This window comes from Lepidochelys olivacea (assembly GCF_965140295.1).
Source record: "Lepidochelys olivacea isolate rLepOli2 genome assembly, chromosome: 5".
Classification (NCBI taxonomy): Eukaryota; Metazoa; Chordata; order Testudines; family Cheloniidae; genus Lepidochelys; species Lepidochelys olivacea.
The window spans coordinates 13,568,164-13,584,343 of record NC_140415.1 but is presented as its reverse complement, the minus strand read 5'-3'; the positions used below and the strand labels follow the sequence as shown (position 1 = coordinate 13,584,343).

Below are 16,180 nucleotides of genomic sequence, written 5' to 3'. Positions count from 1 at the left end.
GTCTAGGCAGACAGAGGGGAACATGCTGTGCCATCCTTGGGGAGCATGCCATAGGTATGTCATCTTGCGCACCTGGGAGCACCAGCAGAATAATCCCCCCTGGAGCTCCCACTGGGCTGATGTGGCTCAGTGCTACCCCAAAATTGGATTTATGGCTAAAAGCCACAATGGAGCCCCAGCTTAGTTTCTTATTGGATCCCATGGCCTTTATGTTTGGCTGCAGCTGAGAACAAGGTGGTGCAGCTTGGGGGAGGTGGGGTTGACACTTGTTCAGAGGTGGCTTTAAACTACCCATGTATATTCCCCCCCCTACCCCGCATCCAGTCCTGAGATCCCAACACCACCAGAAGCCAGTGTGAGCCTATTCTACCTGGCCGAGCTGGCTGTAGGGCCACTTGACTCCAGTGGAGTGGCACCAAGTGGCGCTAGCATAGAGTAGCAGAGGGAATATCATTAATTTCCCTTCTTTTAACAGGTTTTCTGCAATCTGAATGGCAGTTGGAGCAGTTGCTATGTGGCATGCCCCACATGTTATCCTGTACAAGCTGAAATATCATTGTCTGCCCCAACAAATACAAACCTTTCCCCCCTCTCTGGATTAGACGGTCGTGCTCCTTTAATAAAACAAAAACAAAATCAAAATGTCCCTCTATCTAAATAAAAAATCAGGCAGTAAATGGCCCTCTATATAATATGTGAATTCTGATTAAAGCTGCTGAAAGGTAACCATGATTTCTGGTGATTTTTAATTATGAGGCAGAGAGTATGTTTACACTAGAAACTTAAGTTGAAACTTAACTTATTCCTGCCATGAAATTGACAAGACAGCTAACAGCTGATGTAAGTAAGGCAGTGTCTATACTGACACTGCATCGCTCTAACTACAGCGACATAAGCCCTACACCTCTTGTGGAGGTGGAGTTATGATGTTGGTGTAGTAGGGCACTTACATCAGACCTAAGCTGCTTTACCTTGACCTAACTGTGTAGTGTGTATACCAGACCTCACTTGGGAGAGTTCTTGTTTTATTGTAGGCCTCACTGCCTGTGCCCCAGCAGGTGGAGTGCTGCTATTGGCTCTCTCCAACCAGTCTGGAAGGGGTGTTATGAAACTTAATTAATTCATCTTTGTAATTAGCTAATGTTTATAAAGCATCTGGAAGACCTTAAATGCTACTGAATGCGAGTGCTAAATATTATAAAGTGCTTTGAGATCATTGGAGGAAAGGGCCTATGCATTATTATAAGTTATTTTCTGAGGGAATTTTGGCATTTCTAAAAAAAAACTAATACAAAATTGAAAACCATAAAATAGCCAGTGGTGAATTATCAGGGGAGGGAGAAGGGAATTTATAAGTTTATTTTCATTGGTTGGAAATGTGACTAAAGGTTCTGACCATTAGCAACATACCAATCATTCACAGCTTGTATCAGTGACCAACAAGGACCTACAAGCTGGGGGAAGCTGAAAGTGAAACATTGCTCTATGGAGGCAAAAAATTGGTTTGCCTGCTGTGGGTTTCCTATTCATGCTATGCAGTTAATACAAAACCTTGTTTTCCTTTGAGCACAAGCATAAGGCACCTCGCCCAAGGAATTCTCAAACTTTAGTAGGTTTCAGAGTAACAGCCGTGTTAGTCTGTATTCGCAAAAAGAAAAGGAGTACTTGTGGCACCTTAGAGACTAACCAATTTATTTGAGCATGAGCTTTCGTGAGCTACAGCTCACTTCATGAAGTGAGCTGTAGCTCACGAAAGCTCATGCTCAAATAAATTGGTTAGTCTCTAAGGTGCCACAAGTACTCCTTTTCTTTTTGCAAACTTTAGTAGAGCACTAACCAGGTTTTAATAGACAGATTGTCATGTGGCCCACTCCCTGTCCTGTTTGTGAATGTGCCAGATCACTGTGGAAGCTACAGCAATTGCTTTCATTGAAAGATGATACTAGGAAAGTATGTGGGTATTTCTAGATGGCTTAAATCAATGGAACAGCTGGAAATAAGGAGGAGAAGCCAGCACTATGCGACCAGTCAGTCTCCAGTAAAGTCCTTATAGATCACAGTTTGGGAACATCCGATCTAGACCATTTCAGTGTTGTCTGTATAGCAGAGTTTGCCTGCCATCAGGACTTGGTGTAAACTAGCTCATTTTTCTTTCCAGCCAAATATTTCCTAGACCTTTTGGCTAAAACTCTGAATGAGTTTCTTTCCTGCTGGTGTGTTGAGATGGGGGATAGCAGATGACTGTTATTTCTGCCCAGTGTGAACAGTGCTGGTGAATGCTTTGTTTCTTTTCTATGTGCGTATGTCTGCAGCCACAGAAATGTGCAATAATAGAATATGTAATAATTATTACAGGCCCAGACAAAATTTACATCCTCACAATGTTAAGATGGGACTGCCGAGTTTAAAGGTCGGAAGTTCAGCCTTAACTCCGCCACTTTGTGCCTAGAAATATAGTTGATATCAAAGATATCTAATATTCATAGATCTTAAGGCCAGAAAGGACCATTAAATCACCTAGTCTGCCATGTATAACAGAGGCCTGGTCTACAATAAAAAGTTAGGGCAAAGGAAGCCACCTTAATACCTGTTAATGTATGTGTCTACACAACCAGGTCCTTTATGCCAACCTAAGTCACCTCTAATGTTGACTTCTGTAATCCACCTCTCTGAGAAGTGTAGCGCTTAATTTGATTTTCATGGGTTGACTGTGAGGTAGTGCAGATGCAGCACTGTGTAATTCGACTTAATTGGCCTCCAGGTTGTGTCCCACAACGCTCATCTGTGACCACTCTGGAGATCGTTCTCAACTCTGCTGCACTGCAGCCAGGTACACAGGAAACAGGCCCTCCCCTGCTAAAGCCCCAGGAATTTTGATTTCCTATTTCCTGTTTGATCAGCATTGGGAGCATGCCAGCTTGAGCACAGCTGATCATGGAGACTACATGCCCCAAAAGCGCTCCAGCCTGGTCTGCACAGGAGGTGGTGGATCTCCTCACTATGTGGGGAGAAGAGTCTGTGCAGGCAGAACTCCGATGCAGCAGAAGAAATGCTGACATCTATGCAAAGATCGCTTGTGGAATGAGGGAGAAGGGCTACACTGAAGGACGCACAGCAGTGCCATGTGAAAATAAAAGAACTTTTCCAAGCATGCCAGAAGGTAAGGGAGGTGAACAGTCATTCTGGTGCTGAATCCCACACATGCCGGATATACAACGAGCTGCATGTGATTCTCAGGGGTGACCCTACCAGCACCCCCACAAGCAACATGGACACCTCACAGGTGTGTGAGTCTAGGGACAACAAGGGGGGTGATATGGTGGATGAGGAAGAAGAGGAGGAGGAGAATGGGAGACAGGCGAGCGGTGGATCCATTCTCCCCGAGAGCCAGGAAATATTTTTAACCCTGAATCCCTGTGGGTTGCAGGACATCACGGTGGCCAACCGTGATGCCAGGGAAGGCACCTCTGGTGAGTATACAGTTACAATCAAAGTCCAGTTAAACTTTAGCGGGCACACACATTCAGTAGTATTGCATGTTTACTGTGAAGAAAAAGCGGGTTGCTGTGGCTCTCTGCTTACAAGAAGCCTCTCCAGCTATGCAGAGGATGGTCCCAGGAAACGACTGAAAATGTTTTTCCCGTTCCAACTTTACAACCACTTTTCCCCAAGCTTACCTTTTTTTCTGTTCTCCCTCTACTTATGTTTGTTAAATAAAGTAAATGGACTTGAGAAATAAATGTTCTTTATTGAGTAGAAGCAGTGGGCTTGAGTGGGGGATTGGCTTTACAGGGACAGTGATATAAGGCAGGTGAAGATTTGGGAAAGCACAATGCAGACAAGCAGCTCACATTACTGTGACTCATTACTGAAATGGCTTTTCAAAGCCTTACAGATACTCAGCGCCCCTTGCTGTGCTCTTCTTATTGCCCTGGTGTTTGGCTGCTCAAAAATCGCTGCCATGTGATCTGCCTCAAATGCCCACCCCTGCAGAAAATTTTCCCCTTTTTTCAGAGATATTATGGAGCACACAGCAGGCAGCTATAACCATGGGGATGTTTTCTTCACTAAGGTCCAACCTTGTTAGTAAACTTCTCCAGCGTCCTTTCAAATGACCAAGGGCACATTCAACCACCATTCTACACTTGCTGAACCTATAGTTGAACCATTACTTACTGCTGTCCAGACAGCCGGTGTATGGCTTCATGAGCCATGGGAGAAAGGGGTAGGCTGGTTCCCCCAGGATTACAATAGGCATCTCAATGTCATCAGTGTTCATTTTGTGGTCTGGAAAGAAAGTCCTGGATTGCAGCTTTTTGAAGAGACCCGAGTTCCTAAAGATGCGTGCGTCATGAACCTTTCCCGACCATCCTACGCTGATGTCGGTGAAACACCACTGTGATCCAGCAGCGTTTGCAACACCATTGAAAAGTATCCCTTTTGGTTTATGTACTCTTTGGCAAGGTGGTCTGGTGCCAAGATGGGGATATGCATGCCATCTATTGCCCCATCACAATTAGGGAACCCAATTGCGGCAAAACCATCCACTATGTCCCGCACATTTCCCAGACTCACTCCCCGTCGTAGCAAAAGTCAATTAATGGCCCAGCACACTTGGAGCATAGCAGCTCTCATGGTTGATTTACCTACTACAAATTGATTCCCCACTGACCAGTAACTGTCTGGTGTTGCAAGCTTCCAAATAGCGATTGCCACTTGCTTCTCCACTGTCAGAGCAGCTCTCATTTTTGTGTTGCTGAACTGCAGGGCAGAGGGAAAGCTCTGAACAAAGTTCCTGGAAGGTGGCCTTCTGCATTCGAAAGTTCTGCAGCCACTGCTTGTCATCCCATACCTGCAAAACGATGTGGTCCCACCAGTCAGTGCTTGTTTCACGGGACCAGAAACAGTGCTCAACAGAGTGCAGCTGCTCTGTGACTGCCACCAGCAACTGTGAATTGTTTTTTTCAATGGCTTGCAGCAGGGCCACTTGCAGGACATTGCTATGTTCCGTGCGGCAGACTCTACTTCGGCTCTGGAAATAGTGCAGGAGAAGGCGCGCGAGGTGTTTGAGGTGCTCACAGCAAGAATGCGCAACTGAGCAGGCTCCACGCTTCTGGGGTTATGGCATACGCGTGGCAGCTTTAAGGCACAAAAACCACTGGGTTGTTTGCCGTTAAGCACAGTGCATAATGTGATGCCAGTGTTCTCATTCTCCCCTGTGACAATGTTTTGGTCCCATGAGGCATTGCACAAACTTCCCAAAACATACTACGGCAAGTTGCACTTTGGGATAGCTACCCACGATGCACTGCTTTGTGCGTCGATACAGGCACTGCTAGTGAGGAACACTCCATCCACACAATGAGCATGGTGTGGCCACGCACAATTGACTTAATTAATTCGGAGGTGCCAGGTCGAATTAGATAAGTTGACTTAATTTTGTAGTGTAGACAAGCCCAGAGGCCATAGAATTTCATCCACTTACCTCTGCATTGAGCCCAATAACTTTTGTTTGACTAAAGCATCTCTTTCAGAAAGGCATCCAGTCTTGATTTGAAATCTGCAAGAGATGAAGAATCCTTTTCCAATGGTTAATCATCCTCTCTGTTAAAAATTTGTCTTATTTCTAATTTGAACTTGTTTGGCTTTAAATTCCAGCTGTTAGTTCTTGTTATGCTTTTCTCTGCTCAGTTAAATAGTCCTTTAATAGACCCTCCATTTTCTCTCCTTGATGGCACTTATACACAATAATCAAGTTCTCTTCATCTTCTTTTTGGTAAACTAAACAGATTGAGTTCCTTCAGTCTGTCACTATAAGGCATTTGTTTCCTGCCTTCAGATAATTTTTGTGGCTCTTCTCTGCACCTTCTCCAATTTTTTAACATTGTTTTTAAAATGTGGATACAAGAACTGGATGCAGCATTCCAGTATCAGTCTCAGCAATGCTGTAAAGAGGTAAAATCACCTCTCTAGTCCTGCTCACTACTCCCCTGTTTACACATCCAAGCATCACACTAGCCCTTTTGGCCACAGCACTGCTCTGGGAACTCCTGAATTGTATGGCCTCTATAACTGCTAAGCACTTTTCAGAGTTACCGATTTCCAGGATACAGTCCTTTTTTTCCTTGTAGGTATGACCTACATTTTTTGTTACTAGATGCATGATCTTGCATTTGCTTGTATTTAAACTCATTTTCTTTGAATGGGTCCGGCTTTCCAAGCGACCCAGATCATTCTGTATGGCCACCCTGTCTTCACCACTCTTTAACATTTACACTTCAGTGAGATGTACAAAACAAATCAAATCTGAACTTTCTAGCTTTAGTTGTTTCTCAGTTAGCCTTATGCAAATATCTCATTGGAACAAATAAGGAAGAGTACATTGCTTTGACACATGCATAAATCAAAAATAGCTCAACCAATTTTACTCAAATAACAAATATAAATTTACCTCCGGGCTTAGACCAAGTGTGGAACACTTCAGCCATGAAGGAGTTTGTCTGAGGATGTTACGAGCAGTTGGAAAAGTGGCAGTAGAAGGAATTTATAACTCAAGCTAGTGGGTGCTTTTTTTTAACTTGACATGATATAATGGCAAAAGTTTCCACACATGGCTACCTAAAATTAGGCTCCTAAATCCAAGGATCTAAGGGTGGAATTTTTAAAAGCACCTAAGTGAAGTATAAGTCCCTTCACTTAGGTATTTTTGAAAATCTGAGGAGTCTAATTTTAGGTACCTACTTTTTTAAAAAAAATCTTGTTATACAAATAACATACATAAAAATATGTATACATGTGAATGGATATGCACACAGAGCCTTATTTTGTTTGAATTAACTCTGTCCTGCCCAATACCAATCTGAGTAAATTCCATCTGTCTACATAAATATCTGCAACAATTTTAGTTGGATAAGTTCTAACCTGTAGTGTTAAGCAGTGATTGTTGTTCCATCCCAGAGATGGATGCATTTCAGTAGTGGGTGAAGTGATCTGTGAGTAATTTGTATTTCAATTTATTTGTAAAGTACGTTGGGTCCTTTTAAACATAAAACCAGGGATTCCTTCTATTGTCTTGATTTTTCTTTTCTTCTTCGACAGTTTATGAGGTGGTGACTGTGACAGGAGATGTACGAGGAGCAGGAACTGATGCCAATGTCTTTGTTACTCTCTTTGGAGAGTTTGGGATCACACCGAAGACTCATCTTACCAGCAAGTGAGTATTAGAGAGAATTGTATAACCCTAAGGGCCACTCTGCATTCAATAATTTGTATTGCTTTTGTTGAAACATAACAGTATTTTGCTGATAGATGCAAATGGAACATAGCCTAAATATGTGCAGATTTTGTAAGGAAAATGCAGATTCATACTATTGGATATTTCTCACTCCAGTGCCCTACAACCGTCATGTGTAAAGTTGTGCTGCAGACCATACTGTGTAAGGTCCAACCCTGCAATTTGCTGAACACTCTCATTTTGCAAGAAGATAGATTGGAGTGGAGAGCACTCATTGCCTTGCAGGTCTGGGCCCTGTATGCCTTGAGTGCCTACATCTCTTTCACGCATAGTTTTGTACATCCGCCATCATAACAGCTGTAGGGTTCTTTGTACATCTTGACTTTTTCATCACAGTATATGAAATGAAAGGTCAATATTTTCTCATCTGGGTGCCTAAAGTTAGGCTCCTGGCTCCATGTATAGTCACCTATGTATGTAGCCTGTTTTTCATAACTGCTGACCACCCATAACTTCCAGAGAAATCATTAGACGCTGCATGTGCTCAGCACCCAGAGTAGAAAACATTGACCTGTGCTGTTAAAAGTTTGTATGGGGCATGGAATGTAAAGGGTTTGTCCTAAAGATAAAGGCCAGCTGTCTGGAACCAGTGCAAATAAGAGTTAGTGGATTAGGAAAGTATGGCCAGACCTTCCTCTAGTGTAAATCCATTGACTTTGATGGAGCTATACCAGTGGACACCAGCTGAATGTGTAGCTCTGCACATAAAGAAAACATTTCAGAACACTGCAATTTTTAAAACAATCAACCTGCTTTATGGGGCCTGGCACTAGGCTGTGGAAGGTTGTAACACATTCTTGGAAAGAGCTAAGAACAGTCAGGGAAACCACTGCGGGGGTCTTCATGGACATTATTAACTTGCAGTTAAAAAACATTATGCAGCTTTCCTTGTGGCACAGCAGACTTGAGACTAGAGTTTTATTTGAAATATGCCTGGCTATCCCTGCTCCTGTTAATAATGTCCATTCCCCCCCCCCCGCCACTGGCTCTCTTTCTCAGAGGAGAGAGCAGTCCAATATAATGGGCACTTCACTGATACCCCATAGGCTCCTGAAAAAAGCTCTTTGACTAATTTGGGCTTTGTTACATAAGCATCTGAGGGCAGGGTTTGAAATTTGTGTCACTAATGTAGACATGTACAGTTCTGTGCACATGGTTGCATGTGGAAAATTGCTCCCACCCCCGGAGAGTCTATTTTTTGAAAAACTATTCTATAAATTATTCTTATGAGTAACAGTATTTATTATTTGTATTACTCAGTCTCTCAGACTAAGAATGAGAGAGTCCCTTGGGTGAGGCTTTGTACAAGTGTGATGGCAGCCATCTTGGCTAGCATGAGGGTTTGAACCAGGAATATCCAAGGTAAAAGCATGAACTGCTACAGCTTGAGCTAAGGACCCAAAGCCCTCTAACTGGTCTTGTAACAGACTCATATCATTCGTGGATTGGCCCAGACAGGAATCTGGATCATACACTCACCAGTGGGTTACATAAGTGCAGTAGGTGACAGTCCTTGCCCCAGAGAACTTGCACTCTGAATAGATAAAACAAATAGGAGAAATGGAGGCACTGGGTGTTGAAGTGACTTACCCACAGTCACACAGTATGTCAGTGGCTGAGCTGGGAATAAACCCCAGAATTCCTGCCTTCCAGTCTAGTGCCTTATTCACCAGATCATACTTTTTTAAAGATAAATATAATTTTGATTTTAAAACCGAAGAGAAACGGTGGTCTGTTTGCCCCTTTTGAAAATTATTGACTCTGAGGAGAGAAAATCTTTTTGATTTTATGAGCATTTCACTTGATTAGGAGTTCACAGTGCTCCAGCAGAGATTCCACTGAGTCCAATTGCTTGACAGGGCTATGCTTTACCTGGATCTGCTCAGACTAACATGTGCTGATAACAAAATTGTCTGCAATATTAAAATATTATTGCACAATAGTTTCTAACTTCCCCTTTGGCAGAACAATGTTTTAATAGAAAAAATATTAATTTCCCTTACCTATAGAATCTAGAGGGAAGTATTGGTCTTATCTTTCATTATGCGTGCTTGTTTAATTTTGTTGCAAATGTGTTTCAGAAAATACTAACCCTCTGTTAATGTCATACGGTAACTTCACGTTTTCTCCATTTCTACAGCACCGACAAGAGGTACCTGAAGCTATTTTAAATTTTATCCTCAAAAGAGGTTTTCTTCCCAGTGAAGCAACTCAAACATGAGAATCTGTAAAGAAAAATGATATGGGAATGGTAATGAAAATACATGAAATTTCAGACCTGTTTGCCATATTTGATATTCTGAAATCACTACTCACAGAGGTGTTTTGTTTTGTTTTTTTTACTATTCCAGCCATCATTAGCAACAACAGTGAGAACTTGCTGTGTATATATGTATCTAAAAAAAATCCTAATACAACATATCTCTTATCCGTAGATCTCAAAGCACTTTACAAGGTAGGTATCATTTTCCCCATTTTACAAGTGGGGAAACCAAGGCACAGAGCTACAAGGTGACTCGCCCAAGCTCACAGAGCAGGTGAGTGGCAGAAGTGGGAACAGAACCCAATTCTCCTGACTCCCCATCTGCTGCCCTACCCATTGAACGCTGCTGCTGTCCCATTAGAGCATTCCTATCTGCCTTATGGTAATTGGTAAGGCCATTGGTAATTGGTAATTGGTAAGGCCACCTGTTTTTCAGTGAGTTTTCTCCTGGTCAGCTTTTATGTGAGAAAGCCCTTTAGGGTATGTCTGCAGAGCAGTTAAAGACCCGTAGTGGCTGGCCCATGTCAGCTCACTCGGGCTTGCACTGTGGGTCTGTAAAATAGCTGTGTAGATGTTCGGGTTTGGGCTGGATCCCAAGATCTGGGACCCCAAGAGGGGAGGTCCCAGAGCCCAAGCTCCCGCCCGAGCCTGAATGTTTACACTGCAATTTTACAGTCTTGAGCCCAACCTCTGGGAGCCTGAGTCAGCTGACATGAGCTAGCCAAGGGTCCTTAATTGCTGTGTAGACATACCCTTAGTTGCACTGAAATGTTGTTCTGCTGGTGGCCTTGGAAAGAATCCAAAGCACACTTTAAAAAAAAAAAACACTGCATGCCCTTTTAAGAGGAAGTGAAGATATCCCAATAAAAATGCTGGCTATTTTAAAATCAGTGGTGACCTTAAATGAGTTACAAGTTGTGTAGGTCAGCTTTGCTGACACTCTAGTTAACGATTTTCCTTCCAGAAGCATTAGTTGTATTTCTCTGAATGAAAGAAAGAAGAGATGGTGGTGGTTTCACTCTACCATTGGCATAAGTATAACTGTTCAAAAACATCGTAAGGGTGGCTAGCATTATCAACTTCATCCTTGTTATGGAGGAAAGCAGAGGGCTAAGATGGCTGGAAATGAGAATGAGAGTCATAGAAAACAAGCCTTTTGCATTCTGAGGTTCTTAAAATTTGGTCCCCTGGGGGATGACCATTTCTACCCTGACTACAGTGTTCCACTCATGGTTTCCTAACTGTCAGCTAAAATTTCAGCACCTATAAGCAAATGCTTACAGAATTGGGGTGGTTTATCAGGTAAAAACAAGAGGAAATGATTCCAGATATAGGTTGCTGTCCTATTGTTTAATTGGTTAATCTTTTCTCCCAGATTTGAAGTGAGCAATGGAATAGTGAGACTGCCACTAAATGTTTTACTCCACTTTGTGAATATGGCAAAAGGATGGAATCTCATGCATCTTCCAACTAGGAGTTTATATAGAGTTCACTGATGAAATGTCTGCAAATGCATGACATTTTATACATGTTTATTTTATGGCATAGAAGATATGATAAAAAGATAAAATGCCATGCATTTCCTAATGAAGGTACTACCATTTCAGCTTCTGGTTAGCTCAGGGGTGGGTTTTTTTGTGATTGTGTGCTGGTAGTGAAATACATGACATTTTAGACCTTTTTGTCATGCACACATGCCTTCAAAGTAAAATTATGACAAGACATGACAAGGTGATGAAATATCGTGTGTTTGTAACATTTTGTCCAACAATACGGTAATTGTAGAAACCTACATGAATTGTCATACTGACTTGTCATAAAAAGCATGAATTTTGGAAACGGAAGCTTCCAGAATCCTTCCAGTATAATGAAAGAGAAGTTTTTTGATCCCATTAAATCGGGTTAAGTCGTATCTTCGGTCTTCAATATACTGAGCCAAATTCTTTTTTCTCCTACAGCTCTTTTGCACATCTTTTCCAGCACAAAACAGTTGTAAAGCTGGTGGATCTGGTATAAGGAAAATTCACAGGTGGCAAAGAGCGAGTGTAATGGCTTTGTGCTGCTCGCATCAGAGCCCCAGCATAGTAGGTCAAGGCTAGGGTAATGGCCATAACACTGATTAGCTCTGGCTGCTGTGGGCAGCTGGGAGAAGGCTGGAGTAACCTTGAAGCTGAGTAGTTCGGACAGCCCCCAGCCATGCCCAGAACCAAAGAGCAGAAGGCCACTTTGCTTCCTAAGTGAGGTCCTGCACCCAGCACAGCTCAGTCAGACCCAAACACAAGGCCACTGTAAAAAGTTTGTCTTTTCATGGGTTTCACAGTGGGTTTGCACGCTGGGTCTGACTAGACCCAGATTCAGAGTCAGCAGTCCCCTGCCTTGCCTCACAGAATTATGGCATTTCTCCTGCCTTCATCACCTCCTGCAGGTGTTCCCTGTTCTCAGGGGCATCCTCTGCACCAGGGGTAGAATTCTGAAGATCCTCCGCTAATTTTTCCTGTCCTTAGCCACCTTTCCCCAAGATTCGCTGCACTGTGGCCTCTACAGCTCTTGGGCTGAGGGCAATGGAATGGGATAGACTAAATAAATCACATCACTAGGGTAGCAATGCTGCTACCACTAAATGTATTACATCCCAGTGGTTACCTAGCTATGTTATTTTTGTTCATTGAATTACAGTCTCACAGTTACCCAGTCCTATTTATGACAAGTGGCATATATATTCATGTATTTTCTTCTATAATAAATTAATTTTTAAAATGGTTTAGCAATTACTGCAACTTGAAGCAAAGGTGAAAGAACTGTTCCTGGCTCGGAGCAGATTGGTAAATGATAGCTGAGTTGTCGTAATATTAATGAGATTGAAGGTACTGTGGATTGATTTTGTTTTTTTAAACATGCTGCAGTTTCTGAATTGGCAAACTCTTCTACCTGGTCTTGAATTACCTTCACACAAGGTTTTTCTGATTCATAATTCAGCCAAATAAAGATGAATTCAGAAATATCTACACATTGGGCCAGAGCCTCAGTTGATGTAAATCTCTGTAGCTCTACTGAAGTCAATGGAGTTATGCTGAATTAAATCAACAGAAGATCTGGGGCGAAACCTTACTCCCATTGAAGTCAATGGAAATGTGGCCATTAACTTCAATTGGGCCAGGATTTTACACTTGTTTTTTATTTAATAACTGTAAAATAAATCAATAAATATAAGGAAGGGAAGACAGTTAACTTCAGTAAATACATTAACTTAGAAAGTGTTGTTATCCACGTTTTTTCTTAAAATAAGAAAAATCAGCCTATTTTGCGTGGCCCACGAAAAGCACAGCTAGAACAATTCTCCAGTCTCCAGGAGGCTGAGAAACACTTGTGCAAGAAAAGGGACTTGACTGACACATTCTCCTCTTAATGGCTCAAATTGTGCTGTCATTCATACTAGTGCAATTCCATTGCATTCAGTAGAGTTGATGAGGTGCTGCAGATTAATACTGCTATAAATGACAATACAGTCTGGAGTTACATATTTCATTTTTTTTTAAAAGAACATTCTTGCTCTTTCACCCACAAACTTGTGTTAATCTGTAGTCATTGTTGTACACCAAAAAATACATGAAAAAAATGTTATGGTTGTGAAGTCTCGTACTCAAAAATTAGGAAATGCCAAATTTCAAGTTGCCTGTGCAACCTTAATTTGACCCCTCTTCTTCATATGCATTATGATGATGTCTTTAATTCAGTAAGCAACACCTGGGAGCTGCAATTTCAGGGAAAGTCTTGCTCAGGCCCTGAAGCACTGGGCTGGCACATTCTCAGTACAGATAGAATCTTTGGAGAATTCAGCTGCTAAATTCTAAGAAGTTTCTATTGAGCATGTGCAAACAGATTTTTCAAAGGTTTATAAACGTGGCCACATTTGTGTGTGTTTTCATGGGAATAACATAACACATATCACTGATGTAAAGGGGAACACTCTACCAAATTTCAATTCTCTACTCCAAAGTATGGAAGTGATAGAGCTTCTTAATAAAACATTTGCAAAAATATTTTCAACATGATATTTTTCCCTAATCTCATTCTCAGAAATTACTGAAGCATGCTGAAACATTCAAAAAACAATTCAGCCTGAAGCTAATAGTTGTCTTAGGAAATTTTGGCTCAAATGATTAAAGTTTGGCAAAGTTATAAGCAACTGAAAATAGGGTCTTATAATGGGAAGTGTTGAGCAACTGTAAGTATAGGTCCTATAATTTCTACAGCAAATAACCAATATACAAAATACATAACAAGAATATCACCATTAACCCCTCATTGGTCTTAAAAGTATGGAAATCATGACCTAAAGTGACACATAGATGTCTTATATATTTGTACAGTTTATTAATTCGTTTCACAACATCAGCATAAACATTCACATTACACATTACAATAACAACCTTAACTCTGACCAACAAGACATACGTTGAAAGAGCTCATAAAGTTGTGTTGTGGGTCAAAATTAAGGTTACTGGAACATGTAATGTGAACTTTCAATCACTGGGTTTTCACATATCACTACTGTTAAATGAAGGTATGGGCTGCAAGGATGATAGAACGTTTATTTGTTACCTTACGTTATCATTTCCATGTTTCTAAGGTTTAGGTGTAAATCAATCACATTTTTTGTGTGGCAGTTAGCACCAGCAGTCAGTTACAACACTTGACTTGCTGGCACTCTTGCTTTGGCCTTTAGCCTCTGCCAGTTACTTTCAGCACCTGTGCCAACTGCTGCAGCCACGTATAGAACATATTTGGCAGCTGAGACTTAAGGGCTGAATTCTTGCATTGGCTTTTCTAGCATGGGCAGCTAAGGCTTTGAACTGTCTTCTTAAATGGATTCTTGGCAAGTTCTCTGTTGGCTGTAAAACAATTTCTGAGCTATCATAGATTTAGCCTAATGCTGGGCTGTCATGTCCTACTGGACACCTCTGCATTCTCCCACACTTTGACTGCACAGAATTATAGCCTTATAAGTGTGACCATTATATCATTGTGCAGAAGCCAGGCAGCAGTGATAACATGCTTTGTTTAAATAACTTGCTTGGCCCCTGTCATCTGATGACAGATTATTCCTAGCAAATGGGAAATAATGGCCTTGTCATATGGATGCTTGTCAGGAGTGAGGGAAGCTCCCTAAAAGAGGGGTGGCCACTGGTGCCTGAACCGTGGCCTTGCCTCCACGCCACCCCTTTTCCCCTAGCCCCCGTCCTCGCGCCACCCCTTTCCACAAGGACCAGTCCCCACACCACCGCTTCTCCACAAGACCTCACCCCCACTCACTCCTCTCTGCCCCTTCTCCCCATTTCTCACCCTTACAGCTGGTAAAAAGTGGGAGGTCATAGCCCTCCCACTTTTAAAAGTGATGGGGCCACGGCTTGTACTTGGTGTGCTTTCTCAGCTGGCACCTTTCCCATCTGGGGTGTCTTCTGATGTTTGTCTACCATATGCAGTACTTTCTGCAGATTACTGATTTAGCATCATTTTGTCAGCAGAATGACAACAGGTTATAGTGGATCACAAACTAAATATGAGTCAACAATGTAATATTGTTGCAAAAGAAGTGATCATTCTGGGATGTATTAGCAGGAGTGTTGTAAACTCGAAAGCTTGTCTCTCTTACCAACAAAAGATATTACCTCACTCATCTTGTCTCTTCACAGATTTGATGACAGATTTGAAAGCCAAAACATCTGGATTATTCATCCCTTATGGAAGGACAGTAGTGACCGTGCTTTAGGGTGCATCCACACTAGGAGAAAAGGTGCTCTCTTACCACATCTTAGCTAACACATGGTAAAATCCTGTTGTGGACAATGCAGTTTGTAGTTTTCACATGGAAGTCAAGGAAAACAGTAGCATAGAGCCTATGGCTTATCCCCACCAGCTAGCTCATGTAAGAGCTGTACTGTATTGTGCTTTGTCCACAATAGGATTTTACTACATTAGCTAACACATATATGTTATAAAAACACTTTTTTTTCATAGAAAAGGGCTGCGAGTTGATCTGTATCACCTACAGTACCTTCTAGAGTCATTCTACTAGAGGTTCTTCTGAAACATCAATAGCAGCTATAACAAACAAATCACAATCAGAGTTAACAAGAGTAACAAGAGTTAATAAGATACTAAGAAGATCTCTTTGGTAATCCAATGGAGCAACTCTTTAATTTATCCCAAATTTATATCTTTAATAAGAATACTACGGACTTCTATACAACTTTTCTTCCATGATCTCAGAGTGCTTTTACAGATTATTCTATGTGGGTGTGCAAGACGGGGGTGGGGGAAGGGAGGGTTCATGCTGTTTGCAAAATACATTGTCAGGTAAAATGTGCATCAGAAAATATAGTTTAATTTATCATTAATCCACTGATTTTTGCCTTTCTTTCAAAGCTAACATAATTCAGTCTACTGCATTAACAGTAAAGACTTTTGGTTCTATCCCTATATCTACCCACTTTAGCAATAGGTAAGAATTTCTGTATGTTCCTAGAGGCTAAGCTTTGAAAAGGATTGTTATTAGCTGATTAAATAGGGAAAACAATTTCACACAAACGTTCAAAATTTCAATTTCTTATGTGAATTTTGAT

General features: G+C 41.6%; 1 protein-coding gene across 1 annotated transcript in view; it reads left to right on the top strand.

Annotated features, from left to right (window-relative positions):
• The window catches only part of LOXHD1 (lipoxygenase homology PLAT domains 1), a gene marked incomplete at its 5' end in the record, with an annotated part of 327,020 nt that overhangs the window by 93,876 nt on the left and 216,964 nt on the right, over positions 1 to 16,180 (top strand). The window contains one exon of the mRNA XM_084628053.1: positions 7,099 to 7,213. Within this exon, the coding sequence (XP_084484179.1) occupies positions 7,099 to 7,213 (115 nt within the window). The remainder of the gene's footprint in view (positions 1 to 7,098; positions 7,214 to 16,180) is intronic.